General features: G+C 48.0%; 1 protein-coding gene across 3 annotated transcripts; it reads right to left on the reverse strand.

Moving 5' to 3' along the window:
- Window positions 1-1,041: 1,041 nt before the first annotated feature.
- AKNAD1 (AKNA domain containing 1) lies at window positions 1,042-25,720 on the reverse strand. Of its 3 annotated transcripts, none has more exons than XM_054712137.1 (14): window positions 25,635-25,720; window positions 22,042-23,109; window positions 20,849-20,888; window positions 20,545-20,684; window positions 20,388-20,450; window positions 15,662-15,789; window positions 12,885-13,041; window positions 10,465-10,553; window positions 7,281-7,378; window positions 3,823-3,945; window positions 3,622-3,729; window positions 2,871-2,952; window positions 2,162-2,219; window positions 1,042-1,408 (listed from the first exon to the last, which is right to left on the reverse strand). In XM_054712137.1, the coding sequence occupies exons 2-14, from the start codon at window positions 23,014-23,016 to the stop codon at window positions 1,262-1,264; spliced, it is 2,208 nt and encodes a 735-aa protein (XP_054568112.1). In that variant the 5' UTR covers window positions 23,017-23,109; window positions 25,635-25,720; the 3' UTR covers window positions 1,042-1,261. The 3 variants fall into 3 exon arrangements, with proteins under 3 accessions (XP_054568112.1, XP_028009715.2, XP_054568113.1); XM_028153914.2 differs by having other exon boundaries at window positions 2,162-2,291; XM_054712138.1 differs by lacking the exons at window positions 1,042-1,408; window positions 2,162-2,219; window positions 2,871-2,952 and adding an exon at window positions 2,955-3,038.
- Between the last annotated feature and the right edge of the window lie 713 nt (window positions 25,721-26,433).

Here is a 26,433-nt window from a genome sequence, read left to right on the forward strand (position 1 = left end):
GCTAGAAGCCCCTCAGTTCATACATAGTTTAAGCCCCATTTTTCTTTCTCTTAAAATACGACCAACAGTCTTCACTCTTCCTCTCAGTGCCGCAGCCTAAAGTGAACTTGGCCACAAAGTCAGAGGAGTCTTGAGTCTGGCCTCTGCTCGCTCTCTCCCAAGGCACCCAAACTAATTTCCAAGCCCCAAAGTTAAAAATAACCCCTTCTCCAGCCAGCTGGACAAACAGCAGCCGCGTGGTCACCACAGAACCCTCTCCGTGGGAATGATCCAGCTTTCTTCCCACTGAGCACAGCCCCGGAGCGGGGAGCCATTTCTTGACTGGAGTGAATGGAGGCCTCGGGAAAGAGCCACTGAGCACACCGTTACAATGAATTGTCTTCACTTTTGTCTCAGATTTCATGAACCTAGAGCTAGGACTGCCATTTTTGTGTATTTCTGACTTCAAGTGATCTTTAACCAAATGATCTATGAGCATTTTGTAAGAACTACAGAAAGTAAATGTGAAGTCCCTCCTCTTCCCCGCGGAACTCCCGTTCCACTTCCTAGAGGCCCACTCAGTGTTTCTGTGTGCTTTCCGGCAGTGTGTGTGCCCTTTGAAAACCATACACTAAAGCTCACACATGTGCATCATTAGGCATCTAGCTTCCCCTTCACACTATCTTGAAGGTTAACCCACCTCATTCTTTTCACTGGCTGCAGAGTATTCATTGTATGACTGACATCTTTGTTTACGAATGGCCGCATTGGGTGTTTAGATTAGTTCCAGTTGGGGCTGTCCCCATCCGTGCCACATGGCCATCCTCCCTCACACACCATGGCCTGTTGGGTGAGCCACCTGTGAAGTAAACAGCTAGTGGTGGGATTGCTGCTCGAGGTCAAGTGCGTGTCGAGTTTGATAGAATTTGCACCAATTTATACTTCCAGCAGCAGGGCCTGAGAGTACCTGTCTCCCCCAGCCTCACTGACACTGGGTTTTCCAACGTTTTTCTTTTCCATACTAATAGCTAAAAGTATGTTTTATTGTTTTGATTTCTCGTATGAGTTAGGAATAACAGATTTATTTTAAAATAAATACTTGTTGATTTGAGTATAAGAATCAGAGGTCCCTTTTTTCTCATTTAAGTACTTTTGTGTTCCCCATTTCTTACGGTTTTGGCGTTTTCTGAAGAAATTTATCCTTCTAAATTGTGTAATAAGTAAAATAATTTGAGGGGAAGATTAAGTTTTCTTTGCATTTCTTTTTTTCTCAAATCCCCGGTCACCTTGCATCAAACAAGTATTTCAGTTGGTTCCTCCGTCTCTGTAGTTTGGCGAGATCGTCTGCAATAGTTCTGATCATTTGATCAGTCGTTTCTTTCAAAATGGTTGCTGTCCTCAGGGCATGGTCCAGAGACGCGGTTAAACCCTGCGGAGGACAAGTGCACACGCTTTAGTCACACACATTTGCCACTGTCCCTGTTGATTGAGTTCTGTCATCACACACTGCCAGGTGGACTTAGGAGTGCTTTTTTTTCCACCCGGTCTGTTTCTGTTTTTTCCACCCGGTCTGTTTCTGTTTTTTCCACCAGGTCTGTTTCTGTTTTTAAGAGTTGGTTTCCTCGGAAACTAGTTGGAGATGGAAGGTATTTTTTAGGGCAAGGGACAGAAAAAGGACGGACACGTGACTGATGAGCATGAATCAGAGGGTGAGGTCAGAAACCTGCTGGGCCCTTTCCCTGCTGTTGAGAAAGAGATCTGAGAAAAGGAAAGTTCTTGGGGCCACTGAAGGGGACCTGGGGACATGACCACTGAGAGGGCAGGGATACCACGCATGCGTGCACAGGCCTTGGGAAGTGGCCTGGGATTCGAGTTTCTGATTGGAAAACAATAGTGGCTCCCAGCTGTAAGCCCAGTGTCGGTGGGACAGTCCTGTGAGCGGCCCGGGGGTCCTGGAGCTGAGGCACTGCCCACCGTTTCCCTGGGAACCAGTTTAGGAGTGGCACACACCACGTGGCTGCTCAGGCCCTGTGTGTCTCTGTTAGTGCTGAGCACACACTGTTTTTAGCAGAGCATTTTTGGGTGCTCCATACTGTAATAATTTAGAAGCCATCAATTTTGTGGTCAGCAAGACCAAACTTACAAGCTGCAAGGATTCTAGAATGTTTTTCTGAGTCCTCACCTCAGATTTCGTTTCTCCGTCACTGCTAACGTCGCTTAAGGATTTGCTTCCGGAACCCCTGCCAGAGTGGAAATGGGGTGAGGGTGTAGCCAGGTCCGAACTGGAGGTCATGGGAGCCTTAAGGTCTTTTCTGGAAGGCAAAGCACATGGATACTTGTGTGAAGCGCCACCCTCCGCTCTGGGGTGCAGGGCGCCCTCCGCGGTGGCAGCTGTCGGTGCCTTGGTGAATGACCGCAGCTGAGCTTCAGAAAAAGGCGGTTCCCACATCAGGGCCTTCCCACATGGGAAGCTCACTTAGACCGGAAGGTTCTCTCTTCCCCCTTTTCCCCTTGCTAGTTCATTCGTACTTAATCTTTGGAGTTGAGCTTCCCTGAACCCCCATATTAGATAATAGCACTTGGAGTGACCCCTTCTTGGCACTCACACAGCCTCCTCTTCCCAAGAAGTGAGCTGCATGAGGGCAGGGACAGAGTCCACTTTGTCACTATGTTCAGCAGCTAGCACGCGCCTGCCATGGACACTCAGATAACGTGGTGAGGGAACAAATGAAAGATTGACGTCTTAGCCAGACTTCAGTTTGAATCCCGGCTCTACTACTTAGGATCTAGATGCTCTTGGGGAGGTAGTTGGATGCATTAAGCACATAGTATGCACCCAACCAATGGGTAGCCATTCTTGTCATCATTACTCATGAGAAAGTGATACTTACTTTCCTGGTTTGGGCTCACGCTCATCTTGAGAGGATTTTGAATTTGCTCTCTGGGAACAGATCCAGTTTGGTTTTGAATAAGCTGGAAAATGTTGGTTCTGATTAAATTCAGAGCATCAGAAACGATCCCCAAATCGTGGATATGTGGGTATCATTTTCTGAACTTCTCTATGTGAATGAAACATTTGATAAAAATTTAATAAATAAGAAAATTGGGGAACATAGGAAACAACTTTGTATCAAGTATACTGAAGTCAGATAATTCAGGAAAGAAATTCCATTTTTAAAAGGAATTATTAGCAGACAAGAGACCAGGAGTCTAGGTTCCCTGGGTTAGCTGTGCGACTGGGCATGTGGCTAACTTTTCTGGGCTCAACGACTTTATCTGAAGGTGGGGGCGGGGGGGTAATATCTTCCAAGAGGTTGACCCACTTGGATTCCTGAAGTCTCCCCCGACTTTAGGAGCAAGGGTTCTAAGAGTCAGAAATTAAGCCACTAGGACAATTCTAGAAAATAGAGACTAAACAGAAGATATGTGTATTAAAGTCACCCCTCTTCCTCCTCTTCTGTCCTCTACCTTCCCCTCTTTCTCCTTCCAGGCCTCCTGTCTTACCCACTGGTCTCTAGGAGCGAGGCTTCACTCCCCCTCAGGAGTAGCAGACAGGAGAGGAAGGAGCAGTGTGCGTCTCCCAGGCCTGGGAGGGAGACTGGGTTGTTCACAAAGATGGGATCACGGAGGAGGCGTACTTACAAGGTGGAGAATTTTTATTTTCATTTAAAAAGCGGAGCTGGACAAAGGCTCTTCCTTCGCTATGATTTAAGTAATTCTGTCCCGGGGTGTTGTATCTGTAATGAAATTCTAAAAAGGAAAGATTAAAAATATGACTCACTGCCTGGGAACAACAGCTGTCCCCACTTCTGACCTCTTTGGAGGCTCCCTGGTCGCCCTGACCTTTGAGTGGTTCTTTACGGCCGCCTCTGGGGCCGTGGGGAGTCCTAGTGCCGCAGGTCTCACATGGGTTGCTCTGCAGCCCAGCGCCGGGAGCAGAAGAGCCGCTGAGTCCTGTGTCGGGACCTGAAGAAACCCAAGTTACACAAAGGAGGTGTGAGTCTCGATTGTCGTCATACAATGTGGTGTGGGGAGCAGAGCTCTAACCGAGCCAGGTCTGCACTAGACACCCCAGTACTTAACTCCCCGCGGTTACCCAGGGGAGTTGCCAGCCCAGGAGTGACAGTCAGGGTCCCTTCCTGACAGCGGAGAGGTGTTCTGATAAGAGAGCCAAAGTCTGCGGAGCAGGTGGGCCTGTGAGAATTTGGCCCTCTGAGTTATCAGACGACCTTGCATTTAGCGTCATTTTTCCAGATTTGCCCCAGTAGATCCACGTTCTCTTCTCAGCCCTGCTGTGGCCAGAAGCTCGTGTTTTGTCACCCAGGTGTTTGGGAAGATGGTTTCCCCCACGTCAGTCCACAAGCCCATGTAGGAACCTGAATCGGCTGTGCTCTCGCCAGGGCCACGCAAGGCCCGTGGTGGGGAGCGTGTGTGTCTGGTGCAGGTCTAGAACCTGCTCGGCTGTGGGGTGCTCCAGGGGGTGCCGGGGTGTGGGAGCCTGAGCCAGGCAGGCGAGCACGGCAGGCTCGGTGTCCAAGCCGCATCTCAGCCCCAGGGACACAGCCTCTGCCAGTGCTACAGCCGCTGCATCCGTGAGTGCACGTCGGTGACTTGGTCTTTCAAAGTGTAAGTCACAAATGGGAGGAGCTCTAAAAGGACTCTTTTCTTCCCCAGACCTCACTCGGCGCATAGTTATTGAGTGCCTTCTTCATCCTGAACCCAAGGAAATTACACGCAGAGGACAGGGACTTACCCTGGAAGGCTGTGTTGTACAGTGAGAGCGAGAGATTCAGACAGGCCTGCCTCTGCCCCTTCGCTGGATGGGTGGACATATGTCCACATGTTCTCTGTGTGTGTGTGTTATGATAAAGAGTAACAGGGTTACTTTGAAGATTATAGGAAGATAACTTACTGAATCTTTTTTTATATATATTTTTATTTCGGAGAGGAAGGGAGAGGGAGAGATAGAAACATCAATGAGGAGAGAGAATCATCGATCGGCCGCCTCCTGCACACCCCACACTGGGGATTGAGCCAGCAACCCAGACATGTGCCCTTGACTAGAATCAAACCCGGGACCCCCCAGTCTGCAGGCCGATGCTCTATCTACTGAGCCAAACCAGCTAGGGCTCCACATATTCTTTGACATGTTGTTCAAGAGGAGGGCTGGATTAGTGACTCGCTTCTAACAGAGAGAATAAAGCAGTAGTGATGGTGAATAACTTCCAAAATCAGGTCAGAAAGGATATTGACATTTCCAGTCTTGTTCTTTCTCATAGATCCCTTGCTCTAGGGCCATGGTCGGCAAACTGCAGCTCGCGAGCCACATGCAGCTCTTTGGCCCCTTGATTGTGGTTCTTCCACAAAATACCACGGCCTGGGCGAGTCTATTTTGAAGAAGTGGCATTAGAAGAACTTTAAGTTTAAAAAATTTGGCTCTCAAAAGAAATTTCAATCGTTGTACTGTTGATATTTGGCTCTGTTGACTAAGGAGTTTGCCGACCACTGCTCTAAGGGAACCTGGCTACCATGTCTTAGTGTCACTCTAGCAACCAATGGCCCTGTGAGTGACCATCTTGGCAGCAGATTCTCAGCCCCGGTCAAGCCTTCAGATGACATCAGTGCTGGCCAGCACCTTAACTGCAGCCTGGTGAGAGATGCTGAGCCCGAACTACCCAGGTAAGCTGCTCCCAGAATCCTGACCCACAGAAACGCGCTAGTGAATGTTGGTTGTGCTGAGTTGGTTGTTTCGGGGTCCTCCTATCTACCCAGCAGTAGATAATGATACACCACCTCTTTGAACCTGGCAAGTCACTTAATTTTTCTGAGCCGCCATTTCCTTATCTCTAAAGGTAATTCCTACCTTACATGGTGGTGTACAGTTAAATTATATATACTATGTCAACAGTTCTCAAACTTTTGCTTTCATAGCCCTTCTACACACATAAAATTGAGGGCCCTAGAGAACTTCTGTTGATGTAGTTTGTCCTGCCATCTATCACGATAGACACCATTTTCTGTACCTGTGGCGGAATGTCCCCCTGCACTGGAGAAGAGCTGTCCTTAGCAGTCAGTCAGCTGAAGATGGGTGGGTAGAGAAATATCTATAGATAAACTTAAATCATTTTTGTTTGAATCACTCAGATCTTTCCAGATTGAATGGGTAGTCCCGAGGCTTAAAAAAAGTTGTTTTTAACTGAAGTATCTAAAAAATATTTTACTTATGGTATCATTTAAAATGACAGTAATCCATTTCATATTAACAGAGCATCTTTTTAACAAAAGCTAACTTTTTGAAAATAAAAGTTAGAAGAGTGGCATATGTTATGTCTTGGTAAGTATTTTGAATATCTGGGTTAATAGAAGACAACTGGGTTTCATAGCTGCATCTCCATTCAATCTATTGCAATATTGGCCTGGCACCAATATACCAGGTACAGTGTAGTTAGAGAGGAGAGGACCTCATGGTCCCCTAAGGATCTCAGGGACACCCAGAGGCCTCTGACCACACTTTGAAAAGCTCTGTTACAGCATGTGGTATAGTAAGTGTTCAATCAATGACACCTATATTTATTATCACAAAATATATCATCTACAGAGAACAAATACCAGTAGAACTAAATGTGACAGAACCGTGAGTTGGGGAACGGCTCTTGGCTAACAGGCTGTATGAAGGTAAGCACTCTGAGCGCAATCCTTGTTTGCTCTCTGGCTCCGGTTCCTCGTGTGTAAACGGGGTAGATGAGGCTCGGGGGTGATTGTCACACTCAGGAGCTGCCTGAGCAGGCAGGCCCGGCCCTGCCTCTTCCCCACCCAGGGCAGAGCTGCCAGAGGATGTTTTTCTGCATCCATTCGCATTGAGGAAGGCTCCTGGGACTAAGAACCATTGGATTCCATGCACTGTGCTCTCTGGGTCTCCTCCCAGCTCTGACTGTGTTTCTCTGACACGTGCATGGACAAGTGGGCAGCAGCTCTCGCGCGGCGGGAAGCTTACAGGTGTACACGTGGGTCATGCTGGACGGGGTGACACACCCCTGAGGCCACCCAGGGACTGAGGCCATGCAGTACTGCGGTGCTGGCCAGAAACAGGTGTTGGCACGTTCACCTACTTGACTACACCTTTTAAATCATTTAGTTTTTAATCCTTTATATTAAAAAACAAAAACAAACACCGTGCAACACCGCAGCCTTGGCAATGCTATTTGGAGTGGCCAATAGCAAGCTGGCACCCACCGTGAGCAGACCCCACAGAGAGGGACCTTGCAGACTGAGCACCCCCAGCCCCAGGCCCCTCCACTTACTGAGAAGTGAGTCTGGATGCGGTGCCTTTTCCTGAAGGGCAATGGGAAGCCCTCCACAGCGGGTCCCTCTGTGGCCTTTCTTCTCCAGGCTTTGCTTCCTAAAAAGGTGCATAGACCCCATGAACCGTCAGTAGACTTCGAATAGAGATGGTGAGCGTGTTGGTAAAGGTGACACGTTGCGTTTCTTATGTCAGCCTGGCCAGTACAGCAGGGGTCCCCTCTGCCTGTCTGTGAGCTTCCCCAGGAGAAGTACCCAGTGCGGTTTAGCCTGATAAGGACAGAGTTTCCAAACATTAAAAGTGAATCTGTTTGGCCTTAGCTGGTTTGGCTGAGTGGATAGAGTGTCAACCAGCGGACTGAAGGGTCTGGGTTCAATTCCGGTCAAGGGCACATGCCCGGGTTGCGGGCTCAACCCCCAGTAGGGGACGTGCAGGAGGCAGCCGATCCATGATTCTCATCATTGATGTTTGTCTCTTTCCCTTTCCCTTTCCCTTCATCTCTGAAATCCACAATATATTTTTCTTAAAAAGAGGAAATATTGTGGGGTTTTTTTAAAGTGAATCTGTTTGTTCCCCAGAGGCCAATATCTAATCATCATACATATATACTATAGAAATTTAACCCTTTGCACTCGCTTTTTTCTCGATTCCTTCATTCTACTCGGGATTTGATTTTTTAAATACCCCAGATTTTACAAAGCGCGGCAGTAAAATAAAAAACTGGAGTTTCTTTTCATACAAACTTATTTGGATTTTTTTATATTTCAAATTATTGATACATTCAATACAATTCGACATACGAGCTGCTACCGATGCTAACCGTGTGGAGTCACACTCGACATCCGAGTGCAAAAGGTTAAAGTTTGGAATGATAAAATTTGAAGTTTTTTTCATATTCACGTTTCAAAATCAGTTCTTATTGGGGGAAGAAGCCGCGCTGTATGCCACTGTGGGTCACCTGGCTTCGACTCCATAAGTGCAAACTGACTGTATCCCAAGAGTCCATAAGGGGATTTTGTCCCAGGTTTATGGGTCTAGAGGCTGGGGGACCTCTGAGCTTAATTTTATCTGTACAGGCCACCAGGGGGCAACAGAAAGATGCCCTACAATCATCATTTACCAGCTGCTTCCTCTGACCTGTTGCTTCAGTCTCCCTCCTGCACAGAAAGCCTAACTCCTCCAAAGGAATCCCACTAACAGGTCTTAAAGCCCTCGCTCAGCCCCTGGGCACAGGAATAGCCCCGGGAGGTGCTCATTCTTTGTGTGGAGGCACCATGCCCAAGGGATCCCGGACCGAGCGGGTGAGGCAAGACTGAGAGCGATTCCCAGGGGAGGGTGCTGCTTGGCGCGTGCTGCATGCGGGTCTCGCTGTGCCTGTGGGGTTGGGGCTGGGAGGCCAAGGCTTTCCCCTGCTCTTGGAAAAACACGCCGTCCTCCTGAGTCACACTTCCTCACACCCCATTTTCTCTCTCCACCCCCTCCTCTGGGGCCTTTGAACATCTGCTCTCCGAAGTGGGAAACTTGGATCTCAGTCAAGTGAGTTCAGTCCAACACGACTTTCTTTTTCTGCCTCTTAAGCGTCTCTGTGCGCTGAAATCTTCCTGCCAAATGTAACAGCTCAGGGCAACTCGACTTGAGAAGATAGTTTTAGTGGCTTAAATCCAGTCCCGCCGCAGAAACCACACAAAGGGATAAGCGTTTGCATGCAGCATCTATGCCATACACACCACCCTGCACATACCCTGCAAGCATCCTGTCCGTCTGCAAGCTTTGCAAAGAACACACACCACCTGAGAGAGCCGTCCTCTGAGAGCGAAGAGGAGCCCCTGCCCAGTTCATCCTCCGGGACTGTTACGGCGTTGGCCAAGGTTGCAGTTTGTAAATCGTGTCTGCCTCCTCACTCCCAGCAGTAGGTTTACTGTGAGGACTGGTTTTATACTTGGTTGTGCTTTTCTCTCCATCTTGCCCATCATAGAAAAGTCTATTTAGTCTAGAACACTGGTCCCTCTAGGTCTACGCTAGGAATTTGGAAGAGAAACATTCAGTACCTTGAATGCTTGATGAAAATGTTCTTTAAGCATAAAAAAATTTTTATACTTAATAAAACCTAAAAAAAAGTTCAGAATCTAGGTTTAATTCAATAAATAGAAACAGTGGCTGGGATGACTCGGGGAGTAAGCACAGCAGTGCCCCTTGTGTTAGGAGTCAGAGCTGATGACGGACAGGGTGGTTTAAAGGCCTGAGCCACACCAGGTGACACGAGTAAAGGTCAGCACGAACACCCTGCTGTTTGTCTTGCGGGAGGCGGGGCATGACTCAATGGAACACATGATGAGTGTGGTTCCCGGGGGGGGGAATGCTTTCTTTCAGGAAACCCCAGTCTGTCGGACTCCTCATCTGCTGCTATTAGTCCATGACGTGCATGTAACAGCGGCTGCCAAACAGCTCTGCCCTCCTTGCTCCCGACCTTCCCAGGTAAATTAGCCAGGCTTTGGCCCAGTCCATGGAAGCTTCAAATAAATAATGCTGAATTCACATGGGCCAACAGCTGCTCCAAGGAGCATTTTCAAAGCGTTACAGAGGTCTACTTAGGGTTGCATATCTGTGTACATGATCTGTAACTTGAAGATTTCATGCTGAGTAATGGGGAGAAGTAAGTCCTGAGATGTGGGATAAGGTTTATTTCTGGTGGGACCAGGGAGCAGAGGGGGGACCCAACAGGGAATTTCCCTCCCCCAAGGGGAGTGGCGGGGGGAGCTGGTGGACAGTGGTGTGTCACACTATCCCACCTGGCAGTGTTCAGAGGAGCCCTCAGGACAGACCACCCTCCGTGTGCTGTAGCTGAGATTCTCACCAGGGGCTCATCAGGATCACCCGGGAGATGTCAACAAGAATTCCTCCCAGGCCCCACCCTGGCAAGGATGTCACAGTAGGTGGGGCTGAGGCGTGTGCATGATTTAAACAGCTGCCTGGTGACTTTGATGCTGTCCCCAGTGGAGAACCACAGCCACAGGGACTTGTAACCGGGAGGGAGGCTGGGCTGTGTGCCCAGCCCCGAGGTCTGCGGTTCTGTAGCTGGGCCAGTGGCCCTGGCAGCCGGTCAGCGAGTTGACGCCCACTCTCCCTGAGGCATTATCCCGGCCCGGCTCCCACCCACCAGCAGCTCAGCAGCCAGAAGCCCTCACCATTCGCGGACCCGGTGGCAGAGGGCACAGCTCCAACCGGTTGTCTCTGCACGTTGCCGCCTTCCGGAGGCGGAGGCGTGGCGGGGGTCCTGCACCACAAGCACACAGATGCGGCTGTGACCCAGGAAGTGACTCACCCCCTGGCTGCTCACACTCACGCACACGCACAGCTCTGCCCAGCAAGCAGCCCAGGCTTGCTGCTCGCCACCGCCAGCCACCGCAAGCTGCTGGGTTCTGACTCCTCCCTCCGTGGTCTGTGCTGGAGGCCAGGGCTCAGAGAGAGAGCCTTCAGCACAACATACTGTCTTCTTCCCTCCCCCAGCAGATTTTAAACCTCCTGTACAGACAGAGGGCATTCTCCCCTTTTTCTTATCCTTTGGTTCACATTACCCCACGCTCCACCAGAGGACGAACAGATGTTAGAAGCTAATTTTAAATCTATCCAGCCGGCCATCAGTTAGGAGAGCTCTGAAAGCTGTTCCAAAGAAATACAATCCACTAAGAATTAAAACAAGGTTTAGGGAATTAACCCCCCAAAAAGTGGCATTACTGGCCTGAAAGGGCTGACACCACCCCGCCTGTATTTCTTATTGTGGTTTTACCCTTTTCAGGGGTGGGGAACCTTTTTTCTGGATATTTATAACATCATCCGAGGGCCATACAAAATTACCAACTTAAAAATTAGCCTGCCGCACGTGGTCAAACATTTAGGCAACTCACCCTAATGCCTTGGCAGGGCCAGGCCCAGTGATTTCCGGGGCCTCGTGCGGCCTGCGGGCTGGCCGTTCCCCACCCGGCCCCAGGTGAACAGAGAAGCGCACTCTGCTCCCCATGAGCTGTGCCTGCACAGCAGCAGCGTGCAGATAGCTCTTTCCGTGTGTGAATGACTTCCTTAGGAAACGTCTGGGTCAGAGGCTACCAACATGTTTGTGTGATGACAGGAACTGCCCAATGGCTTTCCACAGCAGTGGGAATTAATTACACAGCCACCAACAATGTGGGCCACTCAGTGGCCACGCCTTCCTCCTCGTCAGGAATGATCAGTTGGAAATGCTTCTGTTAATTTAATAAGGGGGTGGCACCGTGCGTTCATGAGCATTTCCTCTGCTATTAAAGGAGATAAGCGTTTCCCAGGTGCTTGCTTATTAGTTGTATTTCCTACTTGCCACTTTTTAGTTCACATCTTTTGCCCATTAATTTGGGGGAAGGTTTCAGTGTTTTCTAAAACTAAAACAAGCATTTGTTGGCTGCTCCTGTGCCAGGTGCTTCGCCCGTGGCCGCCTCATTCCTTCCACCATCCTGGGCCATTGCTCCCATTTTAATGATGAGTAACCTGAGGCTCAGAGAATTTAAGCAACCTGACCAGGTCACCCAGAGTAACAAGTAACACATAGAGCTGGGATTTGCTCCTTCCCTGTATTCTGTGTTCTTAACCACAGTCCTGCTCCTTAGAGCACTTTGTATACTAAAAATCTCAATACTGAACTTTATTTGCACTTAATATTTTCCCAGTTGTCTAGCCTAACTCTGAAGCAGGGCCTTAAAATGAATGAGATTTTGCCAGGACGCTAGGTGTTTTGAGGATGTGAACATACTTCGTTGGAAAGGCTAACATTTATACAGGGTGGGGCAAAAGGTTCACAATGTTCCTTCGGAAATTAAAACAATAATTTAAAAAATACATAATAATACAAGAATAAGGTCTTGTGTTTCACGTACTCAGAACTGTGAACTACTTTTGCCTCACCACAGTGTATAATGCTCAACATCATGTCCTTGGCTCCGACAAAAACCTACTCAGCTTTTGAATGTCAACCGCAGGCTGTATCTTCACATACCGACTGAAACCAAAGAATCAAATTAAGGCAATTATCCAGATAATTCAGTTTCTCAGAATTTAGTCTGAAATGTTCTTATAGTTGAGGCTACAAAAAACAAAAAGTGTAGAAAGACAGTGGTGATGGATTGTAATTCCTAATATTACATCTTTAGACAATCCAAAAGAATTTAGCGAAAAGAAAATGCAGATGTGGACTCATGGAAATAGTTCTTGCACTGAGAGTGTCATTCCCATTTAGAAGAGCGAGTACAAAACCATTAAAAAGAAAAATTATTTCTTCCAGGCACTTTCCCCAGAAATGTTACTATCCGTCCAGAAGAAATAGCTCTTCAGCGGTTCAGTGGTTTAAACTGCATTGTTGCAGCCTAAACTAATAAGAGATTTTAAAAACCAACACTTGAAATAGCTTCTAGTTTTTGCAAGCTGGTTCCATTGAAAATAATATGATTCATGGCACTTTGGGAAGTTAAATTTTCATGAAATATTAAAGTAGAATTTTGTAATTCCATGAATGGGTATTCTATAAATGCACAGGAACCGTGTTTCCTGGCATGGAATTGGGCTGTAGGTTATGCATTACCTCATCTGAGGGTGGAGAGGAGGCGGATGGCAGGTCACCCGGGAGGGTTGGCGAACTCTCGGGAAGAGAGCCAGCTGAAGTGTGTTTGCCTTCATCAGCCTTCCCTTCAACATCTTCAAGAAGCATCTCCAACCTGGAGACTTCACCTTCCACTTTTCTAAATAAACAGAAGACATCGTGTAGGGTATGCAGTCAACATTCTAACTAGTAACAGCAGGTCTTGAACATGGCATTGATCTATGTTATTACATGGTCCATCCTCAGAAAGGACCCATAATGGACAACCACCCTGACGGGCATCCTGTTTCAGTTTCACTTGAAAGGCCTGGGCTCTGACCCCTATTTTGCTATCCATTGGCTGTGCATCCTCGGGCAAATCACTTAATCTTTCTGTGCTTCCAATGTCTCAATTTTAACCAAAAAAAAATGTGTCAAATCTACATGAAGAAAACAAGCTCCTGGACCCGAATACTCATTGCAAAGGTTTTAACTCCTCCCAAACTAATCTGTTAATTCAACACGATCCTGAACATTCTAATGGGATTTTATTAGGACATCTGGTGAGCTGATTATAAAGTTTTAATAAGAGAGTGCAAGAATAGCTAAAGAAAGTTTAAACAGGCGGAAACATTTCAAAATAGATACTAAACTCCAGTAATTTAAAACTGTGTGGTTAATGTAGGAGTAGGTACCTAGGTCAGTGGGATGGAACTGACCCGTCCCGTTACCCATGGAGATTTCGTTTATGATAACATGGCTTCCTCCACCAGCGGGAAAGGCTGGCCTGCTCAGTGAGCGGGAGGACTAAGATGTCAGCATGAAAAACCATATTGATAATCAAATAAAATATGGGGAAATGTGTTGTGCCCTGGCAGGCAGAAGAGGATGAAGAGCGGACAAGGAGAGACTGAACATCTGAAGGAAGAGAAATGCCGAAGCAGGCCGCAGGTCGTGGGAAGAGATGGGGCTGGAGAGGCCGGGAAGTGAGTGAAGGAGGAAAGGGGGTGGGTGGGTGTGAAACTGCAGATTCGGAGGCGGAGAAAAGATATTTTTGAAGGAATTTGTTATCTTTTCTGTGAAGCCAAAGACGATAATATCACAGCTTGCTGGAGGTAGAACCCCATTTCTTGGCCCCTTGGTTTCAGGTGTTGGTGTGTGTGAAAAATTCAGACAACTTCCAGACAACATTCTAATCAGATGCATGAAATCCAGACAGTTATTTTTGCATCTTACCTTTTAAAGGCAATAATAATAAGGTTTTCATAAAAGTGCAACTGTTGACTTCAACAAGCGATTAGCCAATGAATCTGCAGAATTCTTTCCCCTGCAGACAAAGCTATCTGCAAAGGCCTTTGGTCTCAGGGCTTAGAAGGTTCTCGACATACCAGCCCCTCCAGGGTTGCATGGGGTTCTGCTCATTGACAGCTTTCACCCACGTGAGAGCAGGACCAGCCTGGAACCGAGCAGCTTCGCCTGCCCGAGGCGGTGGGACTGCGTTTACTGAGCAGCTCCTGTGTGCGGATATAGTTGCATTTGGAACGCTGTTGGTTTATGCCGGGGCCAGGCAGTGTGGGTGGAACTGCGATATAAATAAGGCCTGGATTGCATACCTTTGGTCTGCATGCGCACAGAGGCCTGTCTTTAAACCCCTGCCAACAAGTGGGATTCCTTGGAAAATAAATATCCTTACTCTCTTCGTTCTTAAATAAATAGAGAAGGCATATGGAGATCTTTTTTTTTTTTTTTAAAGGCTTTTGGGGGGAAAATCAATATTAAAACCCCATCCTTGCTGTCTAATTAGTTGGTATTGAAACAACAGTAGACAGAGGTTTCATTCATTTTGAAAAAGTAAAATTGTACTCTGGGGGAAAAGCCTCAGGATGCAAGTGCGAAAATACAAACCATTAAACTATTTTGGCATCAAGAATGATTTGTGTTAAAATGCTATGAATAGAAAGAGCTGACCTTACGAATATGAAGCCCACTGAATGGATCCTTTTAATTCATAGCAGGAAATTATGTGGAAACAGTCCCGGCCTTGATTCCTGGAATACACCTTAAAGCTGTTTGGATTGGAACGAGGATTGCGGTGCCATAGAAACGGCCAGTCGGAAACTTCAGTGTAAGTATGCATCCGAGATTCTAATGTGGATTTGCTCAGGAATCACTTAAGTTTTAACATTTTCCCTTTATCCGGATTTGTGGGTCCCTTACCCCAACATTAACCAACCAGACAATGATCCTCTCCTGCCCACTGCCCCTTTGAAATGGTCTGTGGATGAGAAAGAAAAGGAGGAAGACAGAGCGAGGGGGGGGGGCGTTGGAGGGAGAGGGACAGAAGAGAAGAACCAGGCGGAAGAAATAAGGGTGGGGGGGTGAGGGAGAGGACAGAGCAGCGTGGAGAGGTGGAGGGCCTCTGGGGTGGACTGGGAGCCCTCCACAGTGTTCTCATGCTCTTCTGGGTCTCAGCACCAATTATAACGATGTCGCACGAAATGCAAGATGGTGGCACATTGTCTCCGCCAGGGGACAGCTGTTCATTCTGGACACGCCATCTGGTCATCACCTAGCACCGCCATCTGGTCATCACCTAGCACGGGACCTTCCACGTAGCAGGAATTCCTCACTGTCCTTCGCATGTGGTGACACCTACTCATTGGTGGCAGGGGCTTTACTGGCCCTAGACCTTTCTGGGCCTTTCGTGGCTCTCGGGCACTGAACCAGCACCTGAAGGAGATCTCTTCTCGAACCCTCCCACCTTTCAGTTTAAACCTGACCTTTTGGGGTCAAAATCGCTGACAGCTGGGGATTTAGGCTGGTGGACTTGCTGCTCCAAAGTCAGCTGCTCCTCAGCCACAAACTCCTGCTTCAGCAGTTCCAGGTGCGCCTGCAGTTTCTCCAGCTCCTGTGGCAGAGAAGGCCCTGGCGTCATTCACATGTAACCCCGCGCATGGAGCTGTTTCCCCCAAACCCATGAGGGTGTGCCCTACAGCAGTGCAAAGCGGAGCCGTCATCCTTCTCCCGGCCATTGTTTTGTTTTGGAGTCTGACATCTAAAATTCAGACAGGGGCCATCTCCACATGCCACCCTCACTCGCAGCACCAAGCTGCAAAGCTCAGTGGTTCTGATTTCTCTCCCAGAACCCACGCAGAGCCTCTCGGCGGGACGTCAGTAACCCTGCATATTTGCAGAATGATTTTTAGCTTCTAGAACACGTTCCATTCCTTTTCTTACTTAATTTACTCATTGGTGTTGTAGATATTGCAAAGTAGATTTTATTACCCCGGTTTTATAGAGGAGGAAATCGGAGCTCTAGGGCATATGTCTGATGCCACATAGATCTTACAAGGGAACTGAGCTTAGAGGACCTGGCTTTGAGTCTGTGGCACTTAAAGGGTGAGATGGGGAAGGAACAGCTGGAAGTTTAGCCCCAAGCTACGAATGGGTCTTCCAGATGTCGCCACGTCGCCACATGCAGCCTCACATAGGTGCATGTGTAAACTGCAGGTCAGGGTCTTGTCTGGAAGTATAGAGACTTTAGCCCTACAGTCCCAGTCGCTAAACATTCCCCGATCAATGTCTACATCTGGCCCTGGGCTGGATCGGAGTACTTTGCCATGGCTCAGGGGAAGAGGTGAGACTGAAGTTAGGCTTGAAGGGTGCTCAGGAGGGCCTGGACCAGGCAGCAGTCATGAAAATGGACAGGAAAGGGTGAATCAGAGAGAGATTCCCCAGGGCAGGAAAATAGTATCATGCAGTTAAAGGATCAGATCACCAGGGTTCAAGTTCAGACTCTGTCCCCTACTAATTGTATATGATTTTAGTGAATTTGAACGCTAAACTTCAATTTTTTCATATTGTGAAAGTTAAATGAGCTAATGCTTAGTGCCAGGAGCATAATACATACTCAATAATGGGTAGCTATCATTATTATTATTAACAATGGATAAAGAAGTTTGGAAACATATTAGCTATTGGGTACAAAAAAAGGCAAGTGTGGTAAATATTTTCCATTTCTTCCCCCAGATCCATCCTCCATCCTTCTCCGTGCCCCACCCAGGAGGCTGACCTTCCATGGGCGGCGTCAACAGGAGGGAGGAACTGAAGAAGGATGAGGTAGGGGTCTTTGTTTCCCTGATTTCTTCCTGCCTGTATCATCATGGACCAACTGTGTCTCTACCAAAAGCCACAGAGCTTGTCAGCTACTCCTACAGCTACAGCTACTCCCCTTGGGCTGGAGTATCTGTCCTTCCTCTGTCCCTTAACCTTGCCCACACTGTTGTTAAATGATGCCTTATTAAACTCTCCTCGATTACTCCATCGGAGCAGGCCACCTAGTTCCTACCAGGCCGCTGATTCTCTAAATCTCACAGTCAATGATCAGGGGTCTAGCTTGGGAGATGGGCAGAGTGTGAAAGCCCTGACTAAAATGAGGAATTTGGGAAGGCTAACAACTTTGAATGAAGATGTCAGTATCAACGAGTTCCACAGTGTTGGATGGGAGAGAATTTTCAGTCCAGTGGGCTATCCAAGTGAAGAGGCAAACGTTTGGAGATATGGATGGAAGTTAGGACTAGTCATTGAGGAATTGGTAGCACAAACGTGACATTAAAGTCATGAGAAAGAATTTAAAGGAAGGAGAAAAGAGAAGAAAGCTAATTATAAATTATAATTTAGGATCTTGGATTTTGAATCATGTTGTATCTCAGAAGAAGATAGGGCATAGTTTTCTAGTCATAAATTTTCCTCATTTAATTCTCATAACAACTCTGAGATGGGAAGACATGCTACATGTCTAAGATCATACAACCAATGTGTAGATGGCTGCTCCATTATCGGAATGCTTTCTATGCTGTGCTGCTCATGCCGAGAAGGTTCACTTTAGCCCTGTCTGACCATCTCCTGACACCGAACCACAGGGGCCTGGACCAAGGCTGACACTGTCAGGCGTCACCTTTCCTCTCCTCTCTGTCCCGACACAAATCCCCACATGCCCTTGAACATCAGGAAGAAACGCCCTGAGTGGAGGGCTCAGAAGGCCAGTGTCTTAAACCACTTCCCCCTGCTTTGCTCGGCCCCTTAAAATTCTGTGTTCTCCCAGTTCCTAAAAGCCCGGGTTTTTGGAGTTTGCCTTTATCATTCACTCCTTAACTCCCCCAATCTGATTTCCATAGACCCCCCCCCCACACACACACACACACTTTATTGAAACCGAGCCTGCCAAGATCCCTCATGACCTCCGGGTTGCCAAACCCAAGGCTCATCCTGCATTCCTTCCTTGAACATTTGAGGGTGTGGCTCACTCCCTGCTTCCTAACACTGTCCTTTCTCTTGGCCTCTGCAGCTCTGCCCTTTCCAGGTCGGCCTTGACCTTTAAGAGTCACTCCTCATAAGTCTCCTTGGGGGACCTCGCTTCTTTCATCTGCCCTGGATTGCTGTTTCCCAGGATTCTAACCGTGGATTCACTGCTTACTCTGTGTCTTTGCCTAGGCAATCTCATATACCCCGTAGCTTCAAGCCACAACTATACTCAAATGTACATTTCTGGCCCAAACAAGTCCTCATCTGGTCCATATCCATTGCTCTAATTGCCTCCTGGACCTCTCCAATTGGAAATCCTACAGGAAGCTCACAATGTCACAAACGGAACTGGCCTCCTGCCTGCCTCCCACACCCATTCTGAACTGGATCCTCCACTTTTATTCCTGACCTCGATTGTCCAAGCTACAAATCTGAAATTCATCCAAGCCTCCTCCCTTCCTTTACTCACCCCTTTCGATCTGCCTCCACTTCGTTAAACCCTTAGATTTGTCCCTTCTCATCCTTATTGTCAGCCCTGGTTCAGGTCCTCATAACTTGTTCCCTGGTATGGCTTCCTAGCCAGTCTCCGTCCCTACAGTCTTATCCCCTTGGTGTTCATTTTTACTTGATGTTAAGCCCCCCAGGCTGCCCATCACTCAACCTCCGGATGAAATCCAAGCTCCTCGGTGTGGTTTAAAGGGCTTTCATGATGCAGCTGTTGTCGACCTTTCTAGTCTTGTCCATTCCCCTCTTCACCACATGTACCCTGGGCTCCATCTGGTCAGTTGTAGCTCCGTGCAGTTCCTCGCCCGCTCAGCACTTGCCTTCCCTGGGCCATTGCACCTGCTGGTTCCTTTTCCCGGACCACCCCTTGCTCCCTTCTCTGCCGAGCTTACCTAGATTCCTCCTACAATGCCCAGCTCAGAGGTCACTCCTAGGAAGCCCTCTAAAGCGCCTTGCTCTGACTGACAAGGCTGAGCCTCTTCTCGGCCGCCCTCAGCATCACCTGTAACCTTTCTCAAGCTGCATGTCACTTGTCTGTTTACCAACCTGTGTTCCTAGGAGACTATCCGCCGCTAGAAAAAGAAATAGTTTCATCATCTCCAAATCCCTGGTAGAGACTCTGGGACATGGGAAGCACCCAATAAGTGTTTGTTGAATGAATGAATGAGTTATTTAATAAGTATGATGAATGAATGAATAAGGAACCATCTCTTAAGGTTCGGATCCTCCTGGTTTTTGTGCCGTCTGGGCCCGGAAGCACAGCCTGCCTGAGCTTTGCTTGTGCCCTTTACATCAGGACTCGTGACCATGTCTTGGCGGTTGACCCAGTGGCCTAGACTACATCTTCCACTTGGCACATTTCTGGCTCTCACAGTCTCAGTTTTTTGCCCCATTGCCAGGCTCCACCCCCACTTCCCATGACCCGGGCACTGATGAACAAGGCTGGGGTGGTTACAACATAAATGAGGGACTTGATTAACTACAACCAGCAAGGATGTGGAACCCAAAGATTTTGATCTGAAGGCACAGCTTCAGGATCAATTTTAAGTGTTCGAAGTGTTATATATTGAGTTGCCAGATCCTGGTAATTCTTATAACCTACATCCCCTGGGACCCGTCGACTCTGGATGGGCTCTGTGACCCTTCATAACAGCTGGTGTGCTGGTCTCTTGGACCTGCCCTGGTCTCAGATTTATTATGGGGCAACTGGTGAAGAAAAACAGCAAACAGCCATAAGTAATAGATCCCCTGAGAAAGAGAGAGGGCTAAGCACACAGAGAAATTCTAAGCTCTTTTAGTTCCTGTAACACGAAGCCCCAGACCTCAAATAATCAGTGAGACCTGAGCCTCAGCACTTTGGGAAGGAGAGTGGGGGGATGGGAAGATGGGCGAAGGGAACAGAGGAAATCGCATAAATTAAACATCAAAATTCTGTACTAGTTTCCATATAACAAGCTTGAAATATGTTATTAAGGACCTTAATTCAATTTGATTTAGCATTCTAGGGAGTTATATATGTATGACCAAGGCCAGGCCTCTGGGGGCCGTTCGGCTATGGACACAAGGTTGCTGCCCTTAACCCCCCCCACCTCCCACAAAACTTCCACCCGAGCACCTCCACTGTCCCCTGCAGAGAAGGCCCGGTGCTGGGAGGCCTTGTACTTTCCCGGGTCAGATTCCCCAGGAAGGACTTATTACCAGCCTCTCGTCTTGCTCATGGCCGGGAGAGTCCTGTGCTAGGCTTCTGGAAAATTCTTGCACCTGCAGTGAAAAAAATGCAGTATTTCACGAGTGGCATGGTATCTTATATTTGAATTTGGTCACGTCTACTGTTCATAATCGTTAAAGGTATTACTTTAGTCTTCAGCTGATCAGCCTGTTCTTTCAGCTTCTGGCACATCTCTCTCCCTTGGGATATCTTTTGGAATATGGAAGAACTCAAGGAAGGGTCTTTCTGAGAGGCGGATGACAGCTTCCAGAGGCGGGTCTCGGATTCTGTTCCCACAGAAGAGAGAATAAGTTGGACAACCGTTCATCTCAAGTTCACTGCAGATTTATTAAGTCCTGAAAATGGAAGTCGGTGGCAATCACCACCATTTGCTATTTACAATTTCTCCTAAACATGTATCTGAATGAAAGAGGTTGAAAAACGCTCGTACCTGCGAGCTGTTCTTGGTGGCTGTGTGTTGCAGGCTGCACCTGCATAATTAAAGGATAAGAAAGTGTTACTGTTGATAGTGATCAAGGACGCCATTATTCAGAATGGCTGGTGGTTCTGGTCCTCCAGGCAGCCCGTGTTGCATCAAGGCTGAATCACCTCTGACACTGATCTGTGGGTGGCCCAGGGCAATTACTTATCACCGTAACCCTCAAGCTCTCACGGAAAATGGGGACAGTAATAGAACCTATTCCTGGGGTCCTTATGAGGAGTAAATGTTAAATACTTAAGACTCAGGCACCTGGTAAGCACCCAGGACACGTTAGCTGTTAATACTATCATGTCTGAGGCTATTATATGGAACACGCAAACCTTTATCCTAAAACTAGACCACAAGCCCCATGAGGCCTTCTCACCAGGTCTGTTGCTCTAACACCAAACTCATGGTAGCTGCACCTTAGAGCAGAATATAAAATAGTATGCATTAAGTTCCATAACGTGTGTCAAGACGGTGATTTTTACCAGGACATACCCCTTTCCGCTCACACAGGCTGGACAGGAGTTTATATTCCAGCGTGATTTGCCTTGAGGGGCTGCCCATCGCTCACAGCACACGGAGCTCAGAAACAGGCCGGTGCCAGGAGCTAAACGGTGTGGTCACACCAGACTGACTGTTATGAATGTCTCCGCGACATGAGGGGTATAAAACCTATAGAGTCCAGTTCTCCAACCTGGAAGGACTAGAGAAGCCCGGCTGGCGTGGCTCAGTGGTTGAGCATCGACCTATGAACCAAGAGGTCACGGTTCAATTCCAGGTCAGGACACATGCCTGGGTTGCAGGCTCGATCCCCAGATGGGCATGCAGGAGGCAGCCCATCAAAGATTCTCTCTCATCATGGATGTTTCTCTCTCTCCCTCTCCCTTCTTCTCTGAAATCAATGAAAACATATTTTTTTAAAAAGATGGGAACTCAAATTCCAGGTGGGAGAATTTGGATTTAATTCTATGATGTGTTATTGTTAGTCCAGCCCCTGGTTCTTCTCATGAGGCTCCCACTGGGCTTCTGAGAGGTCACAGAACTCGCTCAGAACCGGAACAAGAGCCTCAGAACTGGAAGGCTGTCAGTCACCCTCCAGAGACCGGCTCTGGCACCGAGGGGCGGCCCGGCCTGTTTCCAGAGGCGACTTCTCCTACCTCTGTCCGCTGGGAGGGGTCCCCAGTCTTCCTTTCCTGCTCTTCCTTCTCAGCTCCGTCTGGCCTGGCCGTACCTTCTGGACTTTCTTGCCCAAGAGCTGAGCCAGCTCTCAGATCAGGAGAAAAGCTGGCTTCTTTGCCTGTTGGAAGTGGTTTATCAATCGTGTTATTTCTAGGGATTTTCACTTGGGGAGCAACACTAGAGCGACCAGAGAACCGGTAACGGACTTGGCCGTATTTGAACCCAGGGTCTGATCTTGTGTTTTCCGTCTGCAGTTTCTGCTCTTGGCAGCCTTTCTGTTTACTGCTTGGACTCCTGGATTTAGTTAGAAAAGTGCAACTTTGCGGAAGGCTGCCGTCTCCAGCAGCCACCGGCTCTTCTGTCTCAGAGGTGTTTCCTGCTGTCGTGGTCGGGCAACAGCTGGGCTCACTGCTCATGTCATCCTCCCTCCGGGGGTTGAGCTGGTCAGTGAATTCTGGGGTTGGTTCTTTTGGCCAAAAACTCTTAACATAATGCAAAACAATACTTTTAACAATGGCTTCATCTAGACCGTCCGCACTGGAGTCCTCTGGGCGAGTTTCCCAGTGACTGCCTTGGCCTCGTAAAAGCTCCTCTTTGGGAAGATGCTGCTGTAAAACAGCAGAAAGGTCTGACTTCGAACGGTCCCCTTTCTTCGCTGGGGCGTGAGGAGTTGGGGGGCAGCATTGCTCTGCATCAGAGATTTCCTTGGCAGCGTGCTCCGTCGTTTTACCCAGAGTCAAGACCGCGCCTGCCTTTCTGCACGTCCCTTCATGTGCGGTCCTGTCTGGGGGGTCCTCTGCTGTTGGAATCACTGGATCTGAGGCACCCAGGATGTGGCTTTCCGAGGAAAAACTGTGCTCGGCGTGCAGCTTAGTTTGGGAGAAAGCCCCACCGTCAGGGAAGTCCGCCCGCTGCTTCGGAGCCTCACGCTCTGAGAACCCAGCCTTGTCCATGTGGGCCGGGCCTTTGTCCCTGTGCCCCTCCTGGGTGTCCTCAGTTACGCCAGCAGCGCTCCTGGTGTTCAGGGACTGCCTTCATTGTCTGTCCTGTTCGGTGCAAAAGGAGAAGAGCCTGGTTGTTAAATACGTTAGAATAATGTGTGGAAGTGGGCTGTCCCGGGGTCTGAGCCAGAACAAACTGGATGCTTCTCAATGGTGAAGGCAGAAAGCTCAGCAGGCGCTAAGCCATCCTAAATGCTGCATTAACATAATCAATGGTCTAACCCAGTGGTCGGCAAACTCATTAGTCAACAGAGCCAAACATCAACAGTACAACGATTGAAATTTCTTTTGAGAGCCGAAAACGGACTTCTGCGCATGGGCCACGAAGTTTCAATCACACTGTCTGTGCGCGTCCGCACGTGGTATTTTGTGGAAGAGCCACACTCAAGGGGCCAAAGAGCCGCATGTGGCTCGCGAGCCGCAGTTTGCCGACCACTGGTCTATACGAAGGAGAAAAGGGGGGTGGTGCCCTAACTGGTTTGGCTCAGTGGATAGAGCGTCAGCCTGCGGACTGAAAGGTCCCAGGTTCGATTCCAGTCAAGGGCATGTACCTTGGTTGCGGGCACATCCCCAGTAGGAGGTGTGCAGGAGGCAGCTGATCGATGTTTCTCTTTCATCGATGTTTCTAACTCTCTATCCCTCTCCCTTCCTCTCTGTAAAAAAATCAATAAAATAATTTTTTAAAAAAAGAGACAAGGGGGGTGGTAAACATTTTATTCATTAAATCTGGTTAATGACCACATATTGACCAATCTGTCTTAGTCCACACATCACTGACGGGCCTCTCAGCTGTATAACATTAAACGTGTCTGCTCGGGTAACATACGACCTCCCACCTCTCTGTCCTGGTTTTGAAAGGAGGCCCAGTGCAGAAGGCAGGCATTCTTCCCCCCTGGCGGTAGTTAAAGGACGAAGGAAGAAGTGGCACGCAAGAGACACGGTCTCAGTAAGAGCCTTGGAACTATCTTTAAAATCTGCTTGTAAATGAATATATTGTTTGATGGTGAAAACTATCACTCACTAATTTGAATTCATTACCTAAGACATCCAAATGGCCAACAGGTACATAAAAAGATGCTGAACATCACTAACCACCAGGGAAATGCAAATCAAAACCATGTTAAGATAGTGCCTCAGCCCTAGCCAGTTTGGCTCAGTGGATAGAGCGTCAGGCCTGCGGACTGAAGGGTCCCAGGTTCGAGTCCTGTCAAGGGCATGTACCTTGGTTGTGGGCACATCCCCAGTAAGGGGTGTGCAGGAGGCAGCTGATTGATGTTTCTAACTCTCTATCCCTCTCCCTTCCTCTCAGAAAAAAATAAAAAAAATTTAAAAAGCGCCTCACACCTGTGGGATGGATGTCATGGAGGAGAGGTAACAAGCGCTGGCGAATGTGGAGAAGAGAGACCTCTGTGCACTGTTGGTGGGAATGGAAGTTGGTTCAGCCGCTATGGAAAACAGTAAGGAGGTTCCTCACAAAATTAAAAATGTATCTACCATGTAACCCAGCAATTCCACTTCTGGGTGTATTCCCAAAGGAAAGGAAATTAGGATCTCACAGCGATATCTGCACCCCATGTTTATTCACATTATTCACAATAGCCACGAGATGGAAGAAACCTAAGTGCCCATCGATGGATGGATGGATACAAAAGATGTGGCACATTACAATGAAATATTACTAAGACACGAGAAAGAAGGACATCCTGGCATTTGCGACTACATGGATAGACCTTGAGCACATTAAGCTAAGTGAAATAAGTCAGAGACAGACAAGGGCTGTCTGATGTCACTTTTGTGTGGGATCTAAAAACGCCAAACTCGTAAAAACAGAGTAAAATGGGGGGTACCCTGGGCTGGGGGCAAGGGGCGGGGGAGAGAGAGAGCAGATGTTTCAGGGCACAGACTTACAACAAGTAGTTACCAGTTTAACGACATAAGCTCTAGAGATCTAATGCACAGAGTAATGAATATCGACAGCAATATTATAGTCAAACTTTTCAAGAGACTAGAACTTAATTATTCCACTCACCAAAAAGGAATAATTATGTAACTTGATTAGAAGGGCTAATTATGACTAGGGTGGCAATCATATCGCAATATATAAATGTATTAATCTTAAAATTATACAGTGTTATATGTCCAATCTATTTCAATTTTTAAAAATTGTCTGTTTTGAGGGGGAAAAGAGTATTTTAAATGCCTACAGAGAAGAGCGAAAGACGAATTCTAGTTTTTCAGGACTTTTAATGACACAAGCAAGCTACAGCCCCAAGCGCATCCTCATGCGTCTTTGTATCTTGAGGTGCTAATGGCAGAGCTCCAAGCCCTTCTAATCAGATCCTAGTTCCTAAAATATCATTTCTTCGAAACTGATAGCATTTAACTTTCGTTAGAATTCTTAAGAAAAAGAGACCACGAAGGTACTCTCCCATTGCATACAGGAAAACAGCTTCTGTTATTATTATTATTATTATTATTATTATTTTTCTTTTTGTTTGCATGCAAAATATCAAAAGGTTTTTTCCTGGTAAAGGACAGTCTACATTCTTAGCCTTGTAATGGCCCCTTACAGGTAGCTGGAAAGAACTGGAACATCTTCCCACGAAGCTACCAGGCTCTTTCTTGGACTCCCAACGTTCATTCCAAGAGGTTCCGGTCAGAACCCAACAGAACCCAATTTACTTACTGAGTTCAGGGGAACACACCTGGGCCGTGACTGCTTATGCAGCTAGACTGGCCATTGTGTGCTCAGCAGTAGCTCACAGACCCCCCTGAGCGCGACCCCTGAGCACACAGGACAGCTCACCCAGTGGCCCAGCCCTGGGGGATGCTGCCGCCCGGGCCGGCCAGGCATGAACGGCAGGTGCTCACCATGCTGCCCGCTGTGCCCTGCGTGGTTCACTTCATTGTGAAGTCTGAATTTGGTGCCCAAGCGCTGACCCATCTGCCAGTTTAAGAGAAGATAACCGTGGCTGCGATGACTGGGAACCTGATGGAATCGATTGAGAATGTCCATAGATGGAAATTCCCAAAATCCTTAGTGCTTAGAGGCCAAAGATGGGCAGTGAATCATTGTCTCTGGCTGGCAGGTGATGTCTGTTCTAGTCACCGAGCCCAACACAAGTGTTATATATTGGACACCTGTTTCCATCTTCAAAGGAAAACCGTGGGGCCGTGTGACAATGGCTTCCTCTCATCCCCAATACCCTCTGCTCTGTGTGCTGCCGGCCTCCGGACAGGCTGTATACGACCCAGAGACAGAGGAGAAGGCAGGCATTCTACCCATCGGCCCTTCCCTGCCTCCCTCCAGCGAAGTACCAGCCACCTAACACTCTTAGTCCTGACCCCCCTCTTCTAACGCCAACCCGC

Source organism: Eptesicus fuscus, chromosome 22 (genome assembly GCF_027574615.1).
Source record: "Eptesicus fuscus isolate TK198812 chromosome 22, DD_ASM_mEF_20220401, whole genome shotgun sequence".
Lineage (NCBI taxonomy): Eukaryota > Metazoa > Chordata > Mammalia > Chiroptera > Vespertilionidae > Eptesicus > Eptesicus fuscus.

Excerpts from the sequence above, each read along its gene's own strand:
- AKNAD1 (XM_028153914.2), bottom strand. The coding sequence starts at position 23,016 with ATGGACAAGGCTGGGTTCTCAGAGCGTGAGGCTCCGAAGCAGCGGGCG. Across the intron at positions 13,042-15,661 it reads AGCGATTTTGACCCCAAAAG|AAAAGTGGAAGGTGAAGTCT; the intron begins GTCAGGTTTAAA and ends CTGTTTATTTAG. Across the intron at positions 2,953-3,621 it reads AAATAAAAATTCTCCACCTT|CTTATTCAAAACCAAACTGG; the intron begins GTAAGTACGCCT and ends AACATTTTCCAG.